The sequence below is a fragment of the Carassius carassius genome, chromosome 25, assembly GCF_963082965.1.
Source record: "Carassius carassius chromosome 25, fCarCar2.1, whole genome shotgun sequence".
NCBI classification, from domain to species: Eukaryota; Metazoa; Chordata; class Actinopteri; order Cypriniformes; family Cyprinidae; genus Carassius; species Carassius carassius.
The window spans coordinates 2570499-2587732 of NC_081779.1; the positions used below are offsets into that span (position 1 = coordinate 2570499).

General features: G+C 34.8%; 2 protein-coding genes across 5 annotated transcripts in view; one reads left to right on the forward strand and one right to left on the reverse strand.

The window, feature by feature from the left end:
* The window catches only part of LOC132103900 (histone deacetylase 9-B-like), a 35255-nt gene extending 24596 nt beyond the window's left edge, over positions 1–10659 (reverse strand). For 2 of the 3 annotated variants that reach the window (XM_059508965.1, XM_059508964.1), the window contains exon 1: positions 5721–5941. In XM_059508965.1, coding sequence (XP_059364948.1) covers positions 5721–5811 — 91 coding nt within the window. In that variant the 5' untranslated portion in view covers positions 5812–5941. Of the gene's footprint in view, positions 1–5720; positions 5942–10559 lie in introns of those variants that run through there. The other variant, XM_059508966.1, reaches the window with a different exon arrangement.
* A 4021-nt stretch (positions 10660–14680) lies between these two features.
* LOC132103901 (sorting nexin-13-like) overlaps positions 14681–17234 on the forward strand; it is a 30082-nt gene continuing 27528 nt past the window's right edge. The window contains exon 1 of one of the 2 annotated variants that reach the window (XM_059508967.1): positions 14681–14856. In XM_059508967.1, coding sequence (XP_059364950.1) covers positions 14845–14856 — 12 coding nt within the window. In that variant the 5' untranslated portion in view covers positions 14681–14844. The remainder of the gene's footprint in view (positions 14857–17234) is intronic. The other variant, XM_059508968.1, reaches the window with a different exon arrangement.

Here is a 17234-nt window from a genome sequence, read left to right on the forward strand (position 1 = left end):
TTGAAAACTGTGATTCATTTTATTTTTCAGGATTTTTTTGATGAAAAAAAATTCAAAATAACAGTGTTTAATTGAAAAATAAATCTTTTGCTGCATTATAAATGTCTTTACTGGCACTTTTGATCAATTTAATGCATCATTGCTTAATAAAAGCTTTGATTTGTTTCAAAAGAAATATAATTTTTTTTTACAAATACCAAACTTTTGAACAGCAGTGTACATTTAATTGTAAAAATATAGTGCCCCTTTAAACAGTAAAGGTACTTTTTAACAGTAGATTAATACTTTCAAACTAGGCTACGTGCACTTTAAAATAGCTTCTCAATACAGATCTGAGCTTTGCATCTGTTAATTAGTTGTAAACATGTCAACAGTTTAACTAACTTTAACTAAATTGCTCATCAAGATTTTCTTTGATCTGTTGCTCGACTATGACAGCTGTCGACCTGAAACTGAGACAAGTGTACAATAATATACTCAAATTTGCATTGCATTATGAATTGTGTTGTGACACATTTCTCTACGCAGCAAAATGTGAAAGTGAGAAGATTGCTTCACATTTCAGACAAATTAATTCCCCCGGTTTAATGCTCACATACAGACTGCAAACTAATTGTGTCAGAAATGAAGGATTGCAATGTTGGCTGCATGAAAACAACAAATTAAACCCTTCTTTAGGTCTTTAAATAAACCCAAGGGCAATTACAGGCATAATCTACAGGGAGGGTCTTTTTATGGGGTCTATTTCGAATGCCTTGAACATAAACATGGAGGTATTTCAACAACCTCCTGTTCGAGGCCCAACTCTTATTTGAGCTCAATCTAAAGCGAGACAGCATGTGACTGTCACATTTGAGCTGCACTTAATGTATTTTTACTCATGTGAACGAAACGGTGAGAAAAGGATAGGCGTTTGGCGTGTATGTGTGTAGTATGTGTGTGTGTGTGTTTAGAGAGAGAATGATCTGGCCTCGTGCCTTAAAAAAGCTGCGCTGTAAAAACTCACTCGTAAACATGCCCTTAATCTGCTGCCTGAAGCAAACTCCTCACTGATAAAACTATTAGTGCATGTGCTGCTTTCCTCGTGGGTTCATCTGGCCCACAAATGCAGCCATATAAGAATGAAATAAAAAACAATGAGATATATTTGATCTCTTTTAGTATCAGTATCAGTTTCTCAATTGTTTCTCGTGAAAAGAAGACCCCAGCAATCTCAAAAGCTGAAAGTAGAGAAAGTATTATTGATTGTGAGAAAGTGAGTCTAAATTATGACTTAAGGTGTAGATGGACAAAAATGTATAAAAAGTCATAATTATGACTCAGTGCATCATTTTATTCTGTCATAATAATAACTTTTTAGCATAATATGACTTTTTGACTTTTTATCTCATATTTATGACATCTTTGTAGTCATAATTTCAACTTTTTATCTCATAATTAAGACTATGTGTGACATCATTTTGACTTTTTTTCTCATATTTATAACTTAGATTGTGAAAAATTCTACTTTGTCTACTTTATCTCATAAATATGACCCAATATATTATATTCTGACTTTTTAATCTCATAAATGTGACCTAATGTCATAATTTTTACTTTATCTCATAATTAAAACTTAGTATGCCATAATTGTGACTTTGTCTCATAATTATGACTTATGCCATAATTTATACTTTTTATCTCATAATTATGACTTCGTATGACATCATTTTGACTTTTTATCTCATATTTATAACTTAGTTTGCAAAAAATTCTACTTTGTCTAATTTATCTCATAAATATGACCCAATATATAAATATTCTGATTTTTTTATCTCATAAATGTGACCTAATGTCATAATTTTGACTTTTATCTCATAATTAAGACTTAGTATGTCATAATTGTGATTTTGTCTCATAATTATGACTTATGTCATCATTTCTACTTGTTTTCTCATAATTATGACTTCGTATGACATCATTTTGACTTTTTATCTCATATTTATAAATTAGTTCGCAAAAAATTCTACTTTGTCTAATTTATCTCATAAATATGACCCAATATATAAATATTCTGACTTTTTATCTCATATATGTGACCTAATGTCATATAATTTTGACTTTTATCTCATAATTAAGACTTAGTATGTCACAATTGTGATTTTTGTCTCATAATTATGACTTATGTCATCATTTCTACTTTTTATCTCATAGTTGACCTAGTCATATTTTTTACTTTTTATCTTATAATTATGACTATGAGATAAAAAGTGATAAACTATAATATAAAAATAATATAAAACTAACTTTCAAAACATTTTTAATGTCATAATTATGCCATTTTAATGATTATGATTTACCAAATCATGATTCTTTTTTTCTTGTGTGGCGGGAATTGGGCTTCGATACAAAAGATATCTCAATGTGCTCAGTTTTGACATGTCTGAAATCTCAATATGAACTCATAAATTTCATACTTTATCTATATACTCTTACAGTATGTCAGTAATTCTCTCTCTTGAGTCTATTTTTATTTTTTCCTCAAAAATTTTAAGCGGAACATCTGAGACAAAGTTCTCCATGAAGTCTCCTGAGCTATGAAAGAAAATCCTCATTGCAATAAAACTTTCGTCTGGTCGCACACAGTTATTCTTTGACGGTAGGTTATGAGGCTAACTATGTAAGAGGCGACAGTTGCATTTGACTCAGAATATCGGCATCACGTTCAGGCGTTGAAATAAAAACCTGTGGCGTTGTGAAACCATCTCTCGCCACAGAGACTCCATCGGGCCCCCGGCCCAGAATACACAGGCCACAAAAAGCACAGACCACCAAAACAGAACCACAACACTGGCCAAAGGTGTCAGTCGACACCAAAAATACTGCAGCATGTGCTCTGAATGCAATAAAAAAGCCGAGACGTACATGAAACGCAACTCTCTGTCTGACTAAAAATCTCAAAAAAATTCTCCCGCTGTTATTAAAAAACAGAGAAAAGAGTGTGCATTATAAATAAAGCCTTCCGGTATGTAGTTATGTGAGGAGTTAACTCAGACGGAATGATAACCAGGGCTAATCTTAGCATCCTAATGCCTTAAGCCTAAAATACGGTGACTAAGAATAGTCGAGCTTGAAGTCAAGAGGCCAGAACGTTCAACATGCAGCCGCGGGGCAGTAACGGAGCACAGAGGCACAGAGGGGTAAATAACTGCCCTCTCACGCCATTCCTAAAGTGGGACACCGCGCACAAACACACCTGAACACAACACAACACACTTGTCAAAAGATGTTTCTTAGAACCAACAAATCAAGTATGAAGTAAACATGCATCCACCTGCTAAACGCTGATTAGACTTGACAGGACACTACCATTCAGAAGTCTAGCGTTCTAAACGAATGCTTTTATTCATTAAAAGTGACAGTGAAGACAAAATAAATTTCAAATAAATACAGTTCTTTTGAACTTTCGAATAAGCAAAGAATCCTGAAAAATAAAATGTATAACGTTTTACACAAAATATTAATTTTCAACATTGATAATAATCAGAAATGTTTCTCGAGCAGCGAATCAGCATATTAGAATGATTTCTGAAAGATCACGTGACACTGATGCTGAAAAGTTAGATTTGCATCACAGGAATAAATCACAAATATTCACATAGAAGACAGTTATTTGAAATTTTTATAATATTTCGCAATTTTACTGTTTTTACTGTATTGTTGATAAAAGTTAAATACAGGTGGGCAGAAGAGACTTTTTTCAATGTAAAGTATATAGCCTATATATATAAATATCTTACTGACCCCAAATTTTTTTACAGTAGTTCAGTGTGTTTAATACATTAGTTGCTTCTCAATTTGCATACTATCCATCCTAAATATTATGCAAGACTACAATTTGTGCATTCCAAATCACTTTACGTGAAAACAGCATGCTACAATGCCTAGATCAAACTTTGAGTTTGTGACAAAATCACTTTCGACATTTTTAGCTGTAGAAAAAAGTACATACATACAGTGCATAGTAAATATGCTAAATGGGACGCAGACACACACTTGGAGGACCTTCTGAGGAAAAAAACACCTCACAAAGAGCACATGCTATAAGCAGAGTCCAGGTCACATCACTGCGCTGTTCAAAACTCAGTGAGTGAAATCTGTCCCTGACAAGCTGCTGGACTCGATAATCAATAGATATTTATAGAAGCATACTAGAATCGTACTCTTACTACACAGCAAAAAGTATTTTTGTCTTGTTTTCCTTTACAAGTGTCTAAAATTCTTAAAACAAGATACAGGTATTTGTAAGAAAAATATTTTTGCAGTGCATTTCTGCAGCGTGTATGCAAATGTTGTTATTCACACAGAACAACTAAATGACTGAATACATTTGCAAAAACTTAGCACACACCAAAGCACTTTGCTTGAGATACAGTATGCCACAATGCAATGCTCTAAGTGACCTTTCATTTCCAGCAAAAGGGAGTTTGTTTGAGTCCAGCTGCATTAAATGGATCAAGATTTATGAGGATATACTGATCTGAGATCAGAAACCTACAGCTGGATTTTAATGAAGCCTGAAACAGGCCTGATGAACAGGTGAGCGTCAGATGGAAACCTGTTTTGATTCAGTGAAGTGAGTCACTTGCCTTTCTAAAAATCAAACAATGAATGTGAGATGAAACAAAACATGAAGATCTCAGTGATGTCTGGATATAGATTTGACCTGGTTGGGAGATGTTGAATCATCCACACACACTCAGATGTGAAATTCCCCATAACTCACATCACAAATACAGCAGAGATATTCAAATGAACTCAATCATTTCTCATCAACACCTACCAAGAGCAAATGATCTGAGTTGCTCTCATAATCTTACTTTGTAGCTTTGTTCTCTTACACATGACAACCATTTGTCTTTATACCTCTCTTTTAGATGAAACATTTGAAACAAGGCTGATTTATAAATGATACAAATTAAATGTATTCTAATCATAAATCATAAATATTAATATAATTAAATTTGTTATATTTCAATATGTTTTTCACATTACAATAATCCGCTTTCTCATTCTAATTACTGGTAATTGAAATGAATTAAATAAATAAATTAAATAAAAAAATATATAAAATATGAATAGATTTTGTATTACTTTAAATTATTATTTTATTTTGTATAAAACAATTATTATTATCATTAGATTTATTTAGATTTCTTAATACAATATAACTTAAATTATAAAGTATTTTTTTACTGAATTCAATACATTAAATTAATTAATATTTAGAATTTAAAAAAATTGTCTCAGTTACAAATTAGCTTTGTCTCAGACGTTTCTCCTTAGCAAAAATTAAAATATTTAAATATATACAGTATTTAGATTTAAAAATGGTCTGTAAACATAACAAAATTAAGTGAGTTTATACTTAAATCAAGAATAAAAGCAAATCTGCCAGTTGAGGTTTTATGCATTTTTAAGCGAAAATTTAATTTAATTTTGATAGATTTTTCTTTGTATTGTATGTCATTTTGTTTCTCCTGTTAATATGCCTTGATTTAACGTTTTGATATCTGTCCTGGAAAATGAGACAATGTGTGTAGACAGCAATAAGAGCAAATGGAGAGTATCTCGATAGTGATCACCAACAACTCATTTGTTAAATCTTGCAACATTGTATCAGACGGAATTCCATCAGTGGAATTCTGAGAGGAGCATCTGACAGAGTTGTGCTGTTGTACCTGAAGCGAAGGCAGTGCTGTGAGAGTCCAGGCGTCTTCTCCTCCACTCTGCAGTGATGCTGGAGTCAGATTCATAAATGGTCTGCAGCATAACTTGAGCTTCAGACCGTCTCCACGCGCTCTCAGCGGCCTCTGCTCCTGTGCGGTGTCCTTCAGGGTTTTACAAGCTTCTTTGTGCTTCTTCTGTGAGTTTGTCTAGCTGTCCCTGCTGGGTTTCTTCAGGTAGATGAGCGAGGAGACTGCCTCTCAGCCTCTGCACAGGAAACTGAAGCAGCGCTCTCACGCTTTCTCTCTCTGTTACTCTTCATCACTGCGCTGTCTCTCTCTCTCTCTCCCTCTCTCTCTCGCTCTCTCTCAGGTGCCAAGAATAGCAGCACGACCAGCCCAGGACAGAAATAGGCCGGGCCAGACCAGGGGAGTAGAGCAGCGGCCAGACGCTCAAAATAGCAACACAAAAACACAGCTGTCTGGCTTCATCTCTTCCCTCTGCTCTCTCTTTCTCCTTTCATTTATCTCTGCATGGGTGAATCGCTTGAACAAACCACCAGCTCCAGTTTCACCACAAACCCAGAGGAAAGAAATATAAGTATAAGTAGGTTTTAGGTAAAGAAAATGAAGGATGAAAGGCATTGTGATATTATTTGCATTAGAATTAAGCACATATCCACCTATTAAATTCTCATGACTGTGAAAAAAGAACTTACTTATTGCTGTAACATGAGAAATGTTATTATCTTTTAGCATTTCATTTACTTTAACAAAGAAAACATTTTTAAATATCATTATTGAAATTATTGCAAAATTACTCAAATTAAATTTGATTGATTTTAAAATAAAAATGTTATTTTTTTATTTTTGTATTGTAATTTATTTAATAAAAATGAATTCAGTTCAAATTCATTTTTTACTTTATAATTGTACTGTAATATAAAAAAAATGTAATATAAAAGTTTTTCATACTGTAGAAAGGAAAATGCTCATTCTTAGCATTGTAGTTTATTGTCGTGGCCTAATGGTTAGAGAGTCGGACTCCCAATCGAAAGGTTGTGAGTTCGAGTCCCGGGCTGGCAGGAATTGTGGGTGGGGGGAGTGCATGTACAGTTCTCTCTCCACCTTCAATACCACGACTTAGGGGCCCTTGAGCAAGGCATCGAACCCCCGACTGCTCCCCGGGCGCCGCAGCATAAATGGCTGCCCACTGCTCCGGGTGTGTGCTCACAGTGTGTGTGTGTGTGTGTGTTCACTGCTCTGTGTGTGTGCACTTCAGATGGGTTAAATGCAGAGCACAAATTCTGAGTATGGGTCACCATACTTGGCTGAATGTCACTTCACTTGTCAACTTGGTCAAAAATGAAAAATATAAATGCAGTAGCATTTTCATTTACTTCAACAAGATATATGTTTATTTTTTATAATTATTGTCGTTATATACAATTATTCAATTTAGATCAATTCTAAATTGAAAATATTTTAAATTTGAATACTAAAAATAGAATTTTCATTTACTTTAACAAGAAAAATATTATTATTGTTATAACAGTAAAATTACTCAAATTGAATACATTTTAAAATGAAATATATGAATGTAATTTGACTTTTTGTGTTTGTAAATTAAATAAAAATAAAAATAAAAATGAATTACACTTGGTAAAACCTTCACCCTAATGTACTTTATTATAGAAGCACTATATCAAAGTTTTTCACAGTGCAGTAATGAAAATAAAAAATTAAATAGATAAATTGTGGAGAAATGTGGTTAACTGTCACAATAATGTCACAATGCAAAGCATAAATATTTATTTATTAATATAATTTTAACATTTATTTCATAAAATTTTAGCCATATCAAGAATTATTTTTTTATTGCTGCAAGTATTGAGACAACTTAAAATAAATTTTATTATAAGACAAAACTTCAAATAACATTTTTATATATATATATATTATTTTTATATATAACATGGGGTCTAATTATATTCTTACATTTATTCTTTTAAATGACATTTTTCACATTTCTTGATTTCTTTCCTTTGATCTTTTGGGAAAATACAAGCCAGACGTCTTTCTCCTCTGACTCTGAATCAGTTTCTGTGTCAGGCTGTTTTTCCTCCAGCTCGTGTGGACAGTCTTTCTGTCACTGTGTGTTTGATCCTGCTCTCAGACGCTCTGTCTCGTCTCATCTTCACCTGTTTCTCTCAGCGGTCTAATCTCAGTAAACGCATTAGCAGCACGAACGCAGGCCTGTTTCAAAGGCGTTGTGTTGACATTAAACAGTCCACTTCCTGTTTCCCAAAGCTTCATCTGTAAACAAACTAACAAGTCTTTGATTTGAAGAATAAAGAGATGACTTTTGACTTTGCAGACCAAAATGTCTCTTCTCAGATACTTTGCATTATACAGTAGTTAGACTTGGGTGTTTAATCTCAGGAGAATCATCTGAAAAGCAAAATTCTCCATTTGATCTTATTGCTGTCTAGAGAAACAACTGAGATATTAGAGATTTGGGATTCTTTATCCAAATTCCCTGATGAAACTCATTTAATACTTTTATAAATACCAATGAAAAATACTTAAAATTGTACTTTTCAAATGTTTTTGGAGTGTATAACTGAAGCAATATACATATACTGTACAACTTCCCAAATTTCTTTTCACGTTGGAAAACCAAAAACCAAAAGAAAACAAGCTAATAATAAGATTAAATCCAATATTTGGTGATTTACATGGACTTTTTAAAGGGGACTGGGAACACCCTTCAAATCTCTCTCTTCACAGAATGTTATTTCATGGGCTCTTTGCTCTTCAAACAACATCATGAAAACACTGGTAAACCACCCTGTGGGGAAAACACCTGACAATCAGCCAGTTTAAAAGAATAATAGCACGTAAAACACCGGTTCGTGACGTGGGATACCCTCAGGCCTGCTGAATGAATGAGGAAACGGAGGAAATCTTTTTGTAATCCAGAAAAAGCACGATTCCCAGGAGCGAGACATTCCTAATGCTTGACAGAGATGAAGTTCCTCTGTGGCAGCAAATGGATCACAGCACTATTTTCCCAAGCAGTTTTTAGAGCAGTTTGCTAAAGTATGCATCACCCGGGACCTTAGCAACCAACCAGAGCACCCTAACAACCGCATGACAACACCATTAAAACAATACTTTATGCAACACTTTAGCATTGCACTTGTGCATTTTGCATGGACAAACACTGCATGCTTTCTTGTGAATAAATGCATTTATTGATTCTACATGCTTGCTCTTGATGATACTTATTGAACTGATTCTTGAACACACACAGAGACCTACAGTATAGCTTTCCTGATCTTCCTCTCCAGACAAAACAATGGATGTGTTGTAAAATAGGTCATCTGCACAGGTCTGGGACAGAGAAACAGACACTCCCAAGGTAAAAGGGGACAGATAAAAATATCCACACCAGCAAAACAGCCTGTCCTATAAAGACCAGAGTGAGTACTGAAAACTGTGTAATGCACTGTATATACAGTTTGTGATTGCTTCATGTGTTCCTGTGGCAGTATCTATACACTACCTGATAAGACTATAGATGTGAAACTATGCATTATGAAATTAAAAATATTTCAAACAGCAGCTGCATGCTCTTTCATGAAGTTAATGCATTACTTGTTTAATCCAGGGAGTGTTAAAGCAAATAATTATTTTGAATATAACAACAACAAAATCATAAGCAAATCAGACACACTGGACACCATCTACATACCAATCCTCACAACACACATGCAATGAATAAGACAAGGCACGCATGAATCAATAGGGCTTTTGGGGTTTGTTTGCAACAGCGCCCTCTGAAGTACACAAGTACATGGGATTTTTATATATTGCTGGTGGAGATATGATGCAAAGCAGATGTGTGAGTGAACTACTGTTCAAAATGGGTCAGTCATGTATTTTTTGAAAGCAATGAATGCTTTTGTTCAGCAAGGATGCAATAAAATGATAAAAAGTGACAACAATGTTGCAAAAGAGTTCCATTTCAAATAAATGCTGTTCTTTTGAGTTTTCTATTCATCAAAGAATCGTGAAAAATAAATAGTAGCACAGTTTCCACAAAATTATTGGGCAGCACAACTGTTTTCAACATTGATAATAATCATATAAATTTATTTTTATCAAGCAAATCATCATATTAGAATGATTTCTGAAGATCATGTGAGTCTGAAGACTGGATTAAAGTATTTTTTAAAGAAATAAATTCAGCCTTGGAGACCAGAACAGACAACCAACTTTTAATCTGTTGTGTGTATATGTATGTTCATTGAATGTGTTTTATAAGTTGTTTATCTGTTCATATTTGTGTGTTTTGTATGTCTGACTGTGTGCGTGTGAATCTGTGTGTATTGTATTGTGTAACAGACTGTAAAAGGAACTACATTCATATGTCAGTGTGTGAGGAATGTTGCTGGTCTCCACCCAGAAAGCTTTAGGATGGATGAGATAATATGAAGCTAAAGTTTTCAGTGTTGACATCATTCAAACAATCACACCATCTGCGTCACTCAAAACACAACAGATGAGATGAGACGGTCACACAATATACCGGAATATCAGCTGCACTGATTCACGTTACATTCACATGACCTTTTCCCATGTTGTAGAATAATATTAAATAAAAAGTCATTAAAACTATGAAATAACAACTTTAATCAGTAATTCATCTTCAGTACGTGATCAGATGTACATCATGTAAGAGGGAATCTGTCTGTTTGTGTCACTGATCACTGACAGACATGTACCTTCAGACCAGGTGTGTGTGTGTGTGTGTGTGTGTGTGTGTAGAGGTCAGTTAAAGAGAGGCACCTGCATCCAGGAGTGAGTTCATCATGAAGTCAGCCAATGATGAAGAGTGTACAGCATCATGTGAGTCCTTTATTCACAAAAACACATAGAGACGCAAAATAAACTACAGTCCAAACAGCTGATAAAAGCATCACAATGATCCACAATAATCCACAGCACCCCAGTCCATCAGGTCACATCTGGAGAAGACAAAAGCTGAAACAAATCCATCAAGACATTTTCAACTTTAAAGCATTGCTTCTAGCTAAAATATGACTTAATGCTTCATCTAGTCGAAAAGTCCATCTCCCGTTGTTTCTCACATCAGATTGTTTTGGCTTGTAAACATTGCTTGATCTGTGCAGATTGCTCTTCTTATTCAGACAACTTTTTCAAAATGTCTTGATGGATTTTGTCTTCTCAACACATTAACTGATGGAATGGAGTGCTGTGGATTACTTGTGATTTCCTTGTGAATTACTCAAGACATGCAAAGCATTTCTTCGAATCTGATGAAGAAACAAACTCATCTACATCTTTGATGGCCTGAGGCTGAGTTTCAGCAAATATTTTTGGGGTGAAGTAGTCCTAGGTGAGTCACTATAGGCAAAAACATCTTGAGATTTGGGGCTGTTTGGCTTTTTGGTGTTATTTCAGGCTAGTGGAAAAACTCCCAAAATACATTATTTTATTAGACATATACTCATGTTATTGATTTAATTTTAAAATATCCAGTAACATACACTAAACTTCTGAAGGTTTCTACAGAGGTTTCTACAGATCAAATATCATTCACCTGCTTTTATACAACATTCAATTCCTAACAACGTTGATTTTTTTTTTCTGGTTGTTGACTGTACTTCAAGATTTACAGAGTGATAAAATGAGATATCCCCTCTGTAACAACCTTTGACTTTATGTCAACAAAGTGAAACTAAATTTTGATGCAATGTTCAGTTTCCTGTTCCGGAAATGTATGCAAATTATGTTTCATTTGCATACTTTAACCTGACATTAAAAAATGATATTTTGATATTTTTAATAGTTACCTTTCATATTGTTTCACAGTTTGTATTTGACTAAAAGCAGGCTGTGTAATGGCAGTTCAATAATAGCGTCAGACAGTGGCACATTCACACCCTTATTTATAGCAGACCTGTTGATGTAACCTGTTGCCATACAATTCAGCTCTGCATCATATGAGTGTTATGCACAGCAATGCAGTAAGATCAGCTGAGATGCACTGGAGAAACAGCTTCTGTGAGGCGTCTTCAGTGTAAAAGCAGGAGGCTCTGTGTGTGTGTGTGTGTGTGTGTGTGTGTGTGTGTGTGTGTGTGTGGCTGCTGTCAGGTCTATTTATAGCTCAGTGATGTGTCCCCCATGCGTCCTATGAGCAAGCGATGCTGGATATATTCTTTACCTGTTACCAAGAGCTCTACTTTAATAATTATTCAGCAGTGCACTCTCTCACTCACTAACTCACTCTCTCTAGGATTATAAAATGAGACATAAAGCTGACACTCGCCTGAAAAGGTGTATCTCTGTTCCTGTTCGTTTGTGGGATGCTGTGACAGGCGACGGCGGCGATCACACACTCATTCATAAAAACGCACCGCGGATCTTTTGCGCTCACAGTAGACGCGCGCGCGCGCTCACGAGCTCAGCAGCCAGACGCGAGATCTAAAAATAGCGCGACAGAAGAGACGCAGCAGAATAACCCACAATGACTGTTTCTCACATCACCATAATGCCTTATATTACTCAAGACATGCTGACAGAGTAAAGATTATAACGCAATGAGTGACATGCTCTTTTACAACAGTCACATTATAGACATTCTGAATTGAATTGAATTGAATTGAAAGCCTTTATTTATTTGTCATTGTATTTTTCTGCCTACAACAAAATTAGGAGCACTGCTCCTGGGCTGGTGTTAGAAAAAAAAAATATCCACAGACAATAAATAAGACTAGACGGTACAGTACAATTTCACAATTAAATGCAACAAGTGACTGCATCCAGCAATCTGAGTAAAGTGACCATTTACAGTATTGCACGTTGGCCTTCACATGAAATACATAAGTTTATACAAAAGTAAAATTTAATTAATGAGTAACTGTGGCGATTTAGTGACTATGTATTGCACATTGACATATTATTGCACATACAGTATATTATTGCACCTTTACTGTAGTAGTGTGTTTCACATTTAGTAACCAGATATAGTATTCGACCCTAACATATACTATTTAGTGAATTTGTTTGAAGTTATGATAAATAAGTGTTTAGAAATAGTTATACTTCATATTGTAGAATATTGTACATATTGTATAGACAGCAGTATAGACAGAAGAGATTTGAATGAAAAAAGTGACTGTAGTTGAAAGAAAACACATGGTGAATAGTATTAGAACATTAATGCATTTATGCGTTTAAAGTTCTGATAGCAACTGGGAAGAAACTGTTCTGTAAGAGAGTAGTTTTAAGGATCTGATACAGATATGATTTATTTGGCTTTATTTTCATTTCATTTAAATGATCAGCACCATTTAAAGTTGAATTGTTGGGGATTTATATATATATATACTGATTTTTATTTTTATTTTTTGTTATTTTTTTCCATTACATGTATATTTTCCTATTTTTCCTAATTCACAGCACTATATGGAAATTAATTTAGATTTATTAATTTATGACTATACAAAGTTAAAATAAATTATGACATATAAATGTTAATATAAATGTTATCATAAAACAGTGCTGTCTGGAAAAAGAAATATTTTTATGGTAACACTGTCTTTATATTTGTTCAATTGCAAAAAAAAAAATAAACAGTAGCTATACAGTTAAGTTTGTATAATCCATTAATCAAGAAAATAAAAAAGAACAAGTGGGTATAAAAGAAATACTCTGTAAAGTTTACAAACATTTAGGGAATCTTTAGTTCCTTATTCAAAGAGTCTCTAAAACTGTACAATTTTCTTTCAGTGAACAAAATCAAAAGGTTGGGTTTCTTATTAGAATATTTGCATTTATGAATGTGGTGTTGTTTATTAACCATAGGCCTAATCAATTGACATCCATTTACAATCTCTTTCATTAAATCTTTTATACCATTTAAGTCTGTGTGCTCAACTACAGTTCTATCAGTATCACTTTCATCAAGAAAATCAGTTTAATGATGTGTTTTTCTGTACTGACTTAACTGATCATGAACCTAAATAAGGTCCAAAATTAGTTTGGGATCATTCATGATGTCATGAGGAACATTTGGCCTGGCATCAACCGGTCTTTATCCTGTTGTGGGACTGACATGGAGGAAATACAGTAAATGGAAATGGAATCTAAATATGCAGTATGACCTGCCGGAGGATTTGTGCAACTAGAAACAGGTAAATGCATGATGCATTCAAATTAAATAAATCCATAAATAAATACAAAATAATTAAACTTTCACATCATGCAATACTTCATGCTCTTGCAGCTTACACAGAAAATTGGCAACACATTGTGGAATACTTTAGTATTGACAAAAAAAAAAGACAAAAAATGAATTTATTACAGCTGTGCATCTGAACATGTTTTATTGTGTCACATGTTCAGAGCACTGTAATCAAAACTGCTGTGCTGTATCAGTGCTGGACCAGCATACTGCCTTCAGATGACGCACGATTTGTGAACTAATTTGATTGTGAAATATTTTTCCACAAGCCGAGGCACGTTACTATCTTTAGATTGTCGATGCCAAGCAGGGTTTGTGCTATTTAAATGTATCAAAGAGATAATCCAGCACGAGTCACGGGTAGGATAGGTGTGTCATCACGCGCTGACCAATCACGGATAACGCTACAGGTAAACTTTTTGACTAGTATACCCACTCTACAGCGCCGCCCATTGGATAGTTGAGCAACAGCACATGCGAAATAGAACACAATACGGCTCACGACTAATGCTAATAATATAATTAAAAATGAGGCACTTAATTAGAAAATATGTACTCATACATAGAAGTTTATATTAAACAATAAAAGATAGCCGTGTAGGTAATCTTCCGGGTGATAGAATCCTTCGAACCAATCGGAGCCTGCGTTTATTATCACGTGACCTCCCCTCAGAAGCGCGCTGGGCTGTGCGCTCTAGTTTTCGCGCGGAGACTTCTTGGCTTGTCGGGCTCGCGCTCATGGCGGCTGCAGGCAGGGCGCGCGCAGTCCCGAAGCGCCTCGGTTTATGAAACGCGAGAAGGAAGGAGACCGTTAAAAATGTGGCGGGGATAAACCAAACGACCTCCGGTTTTACATTTTAAATAATGTTTGCAGAGGTAAGCCACGATTTCCCCCTCACTGCTCAGTCCGATTTGCTGTGTTTTCACTGTATCGAGCTGCTGCTAGCTTAGCCGTGTGTTACCTGAACAGGTAAACACATAACGTACACACACACATTGAAGTACACACACGGTTATACACATTACCGCACACACATTTTAAATGCGGGATTACACGCATTAATTTGAAGAGATTAAATGTTTCTAAGCGCTGATAATAAGTCTGCAGCTAGCTCCGCTAACATCAGCTGTATTTACTCCATAAGTGTGTGTGTGTGTGTGTGTGTGTGTGTGTGTGTGTGTGTGTGTGTGTGTGTGTGAGTGAGACAGCTGTGTGTTTTCTGCGTGCTTCAGTGAGAACTGGTGGAAAATGACAGATGCGTCGTGGCATGTGTGTGAAACTCTTGCTACTGTTTGATGTTTGTGTCTGGTTGTGTTTCATTTGAGCTTCTCATCATGTTTTTGCACTAACAGGACACATATGATGAAGTAAAATGCCAGTTTTGAGTTTATGGGACAAGCAAAGCCTTGTAGGATAGATCACAACTTTGTTAATGATGACATACCTGATAACAGACACTTGTTTTGTGTGCTGCTACATTATTTCAGTATCTGATCATGTGTTTTTATTCATTTAGAAACCTAACGTTTACCAAAGTAAGAACGCCTGTTTGACTGTGGATTTTGTGGTTCAGGTCATGAATTTGTTAATTTGATGAGAAGCGATGTTATTTTAACCTGTCATCATATGTTTATTGTTTTTTTTTTTTAAATAAACAATTGAAATAGAAAGTAGACCGGAATTGGTGGTATATAGCCTACATGCATACAGACATTAATAACAAAGACGATATTTACAAACATAAAGACAACAAATAAACATTCCTTTGTAAAGTGTATTATATCGTCTTATAACTATTACACCAAAAGCTAGTTTTACAAACGGTTTCTCTTTAAGTTCAAATAAATGTCAACATCTTTCTTATAAAAATTAATTCAGTTAGGTGTTTCCTTTTAAAAATGCATGGAAACTTTATGAACTTAATATGGGTCTATTTTCCCCCTAATTTATTGAATAATATAGAAATTTTTGGATAACTAACTTTCTACAGAATTAGAAAGGTCGTCTCAAAACAAGCAATGAGGTGAAATATTGTAGTTAAACTTTGCACATTTATAGTTTACTGGGTAAAGACAAACTTGCAGCAACTTTGTTGGACAGAATAATTTTTTTTGATGAAGAAGCCAGAATTCTTTCCATTCCAGTGAGATGATAAAGTTGGTCAAGATAAGCCCGACTTTGAGACTGGTCTTGTTTGTGAACGTTATTTCAGTTTCTGAGCATGCCATTTTAAAGTGCCAAATGTGTTTGGCCTCTGAGCAATCTGTAAACCAATGCAAATGTTGTGGTATAGTTGGTTTTGATGACCAGATAACAGTGTGGTTTGCGTGACACTTATTTTGTTTGTGGATGTGCCATTTCAGCCTCAAATGATATTTTTAAAACAAACTCCTGTTTTGTCTGTAAGTGACATTTAAAGGAATAGTTCAGCCCAAAATGAAAATTGGTTGAAGATTGGCTGAAGTTTTTCTTCATCAGATTTGGAGAAATGTAGCATTGCATCACTTGCTCTGCAGTGAATGGGTGCCGTCAGAATCAGAGTTCAAACAGCTGATAAAAACATCACAATAATCCACACCTCTCCAGTCCATCAGTTAACATCCTGTGAAGACAAAAGTTGCGTGTTTGTAAGAAACAAATCCACCATTAAGACATTTTTAACATCAAACGGTCGCTTTTGGCTTAAATATGAGTCCATAATAACACTTCCTTCTCTAAAAAAGTCCATCTCCTGTTTTTCTCTCACATCAAAATCCATACACATATCTTTTTTTTGGCTTGTAAATGGAGCTTTATCTGTGCAGATTTCTCTCCTGATTCAGATCAGACCACGTTTTCACTGGAGAAGGAGATATTATGGATAGAGGACTTAGGAAAAGTCATAACAGTCAATTAGAGAGAAGTGTGGGAACCTGGTGATTTTGAGAATAGGTGTGTTACCTTGTGTGTTATCGGTTAGGCATTGTTGAAACTTATGAGGACAGGCCTGATTACAGGTATTTTAGGCGAATGGTCTAAAGGTAAAACAGTCTACATTTTACTATACTTGTCTTATGAAGACAAGCTTGGCATATTTCATCACTGTAAATCATGATGAGGTCACATGACAACACAAGTCTCGGCTGGCGTATCAGGACTTGAACGCAGTTTCAAAATGTTTCACTAGCCTGATGAACCAAAGCATTTCAGGTCAGCCTTCTGTGATTCATGTGACATTATATTACAGCTCATTTCATTTATTTATTATTAATAA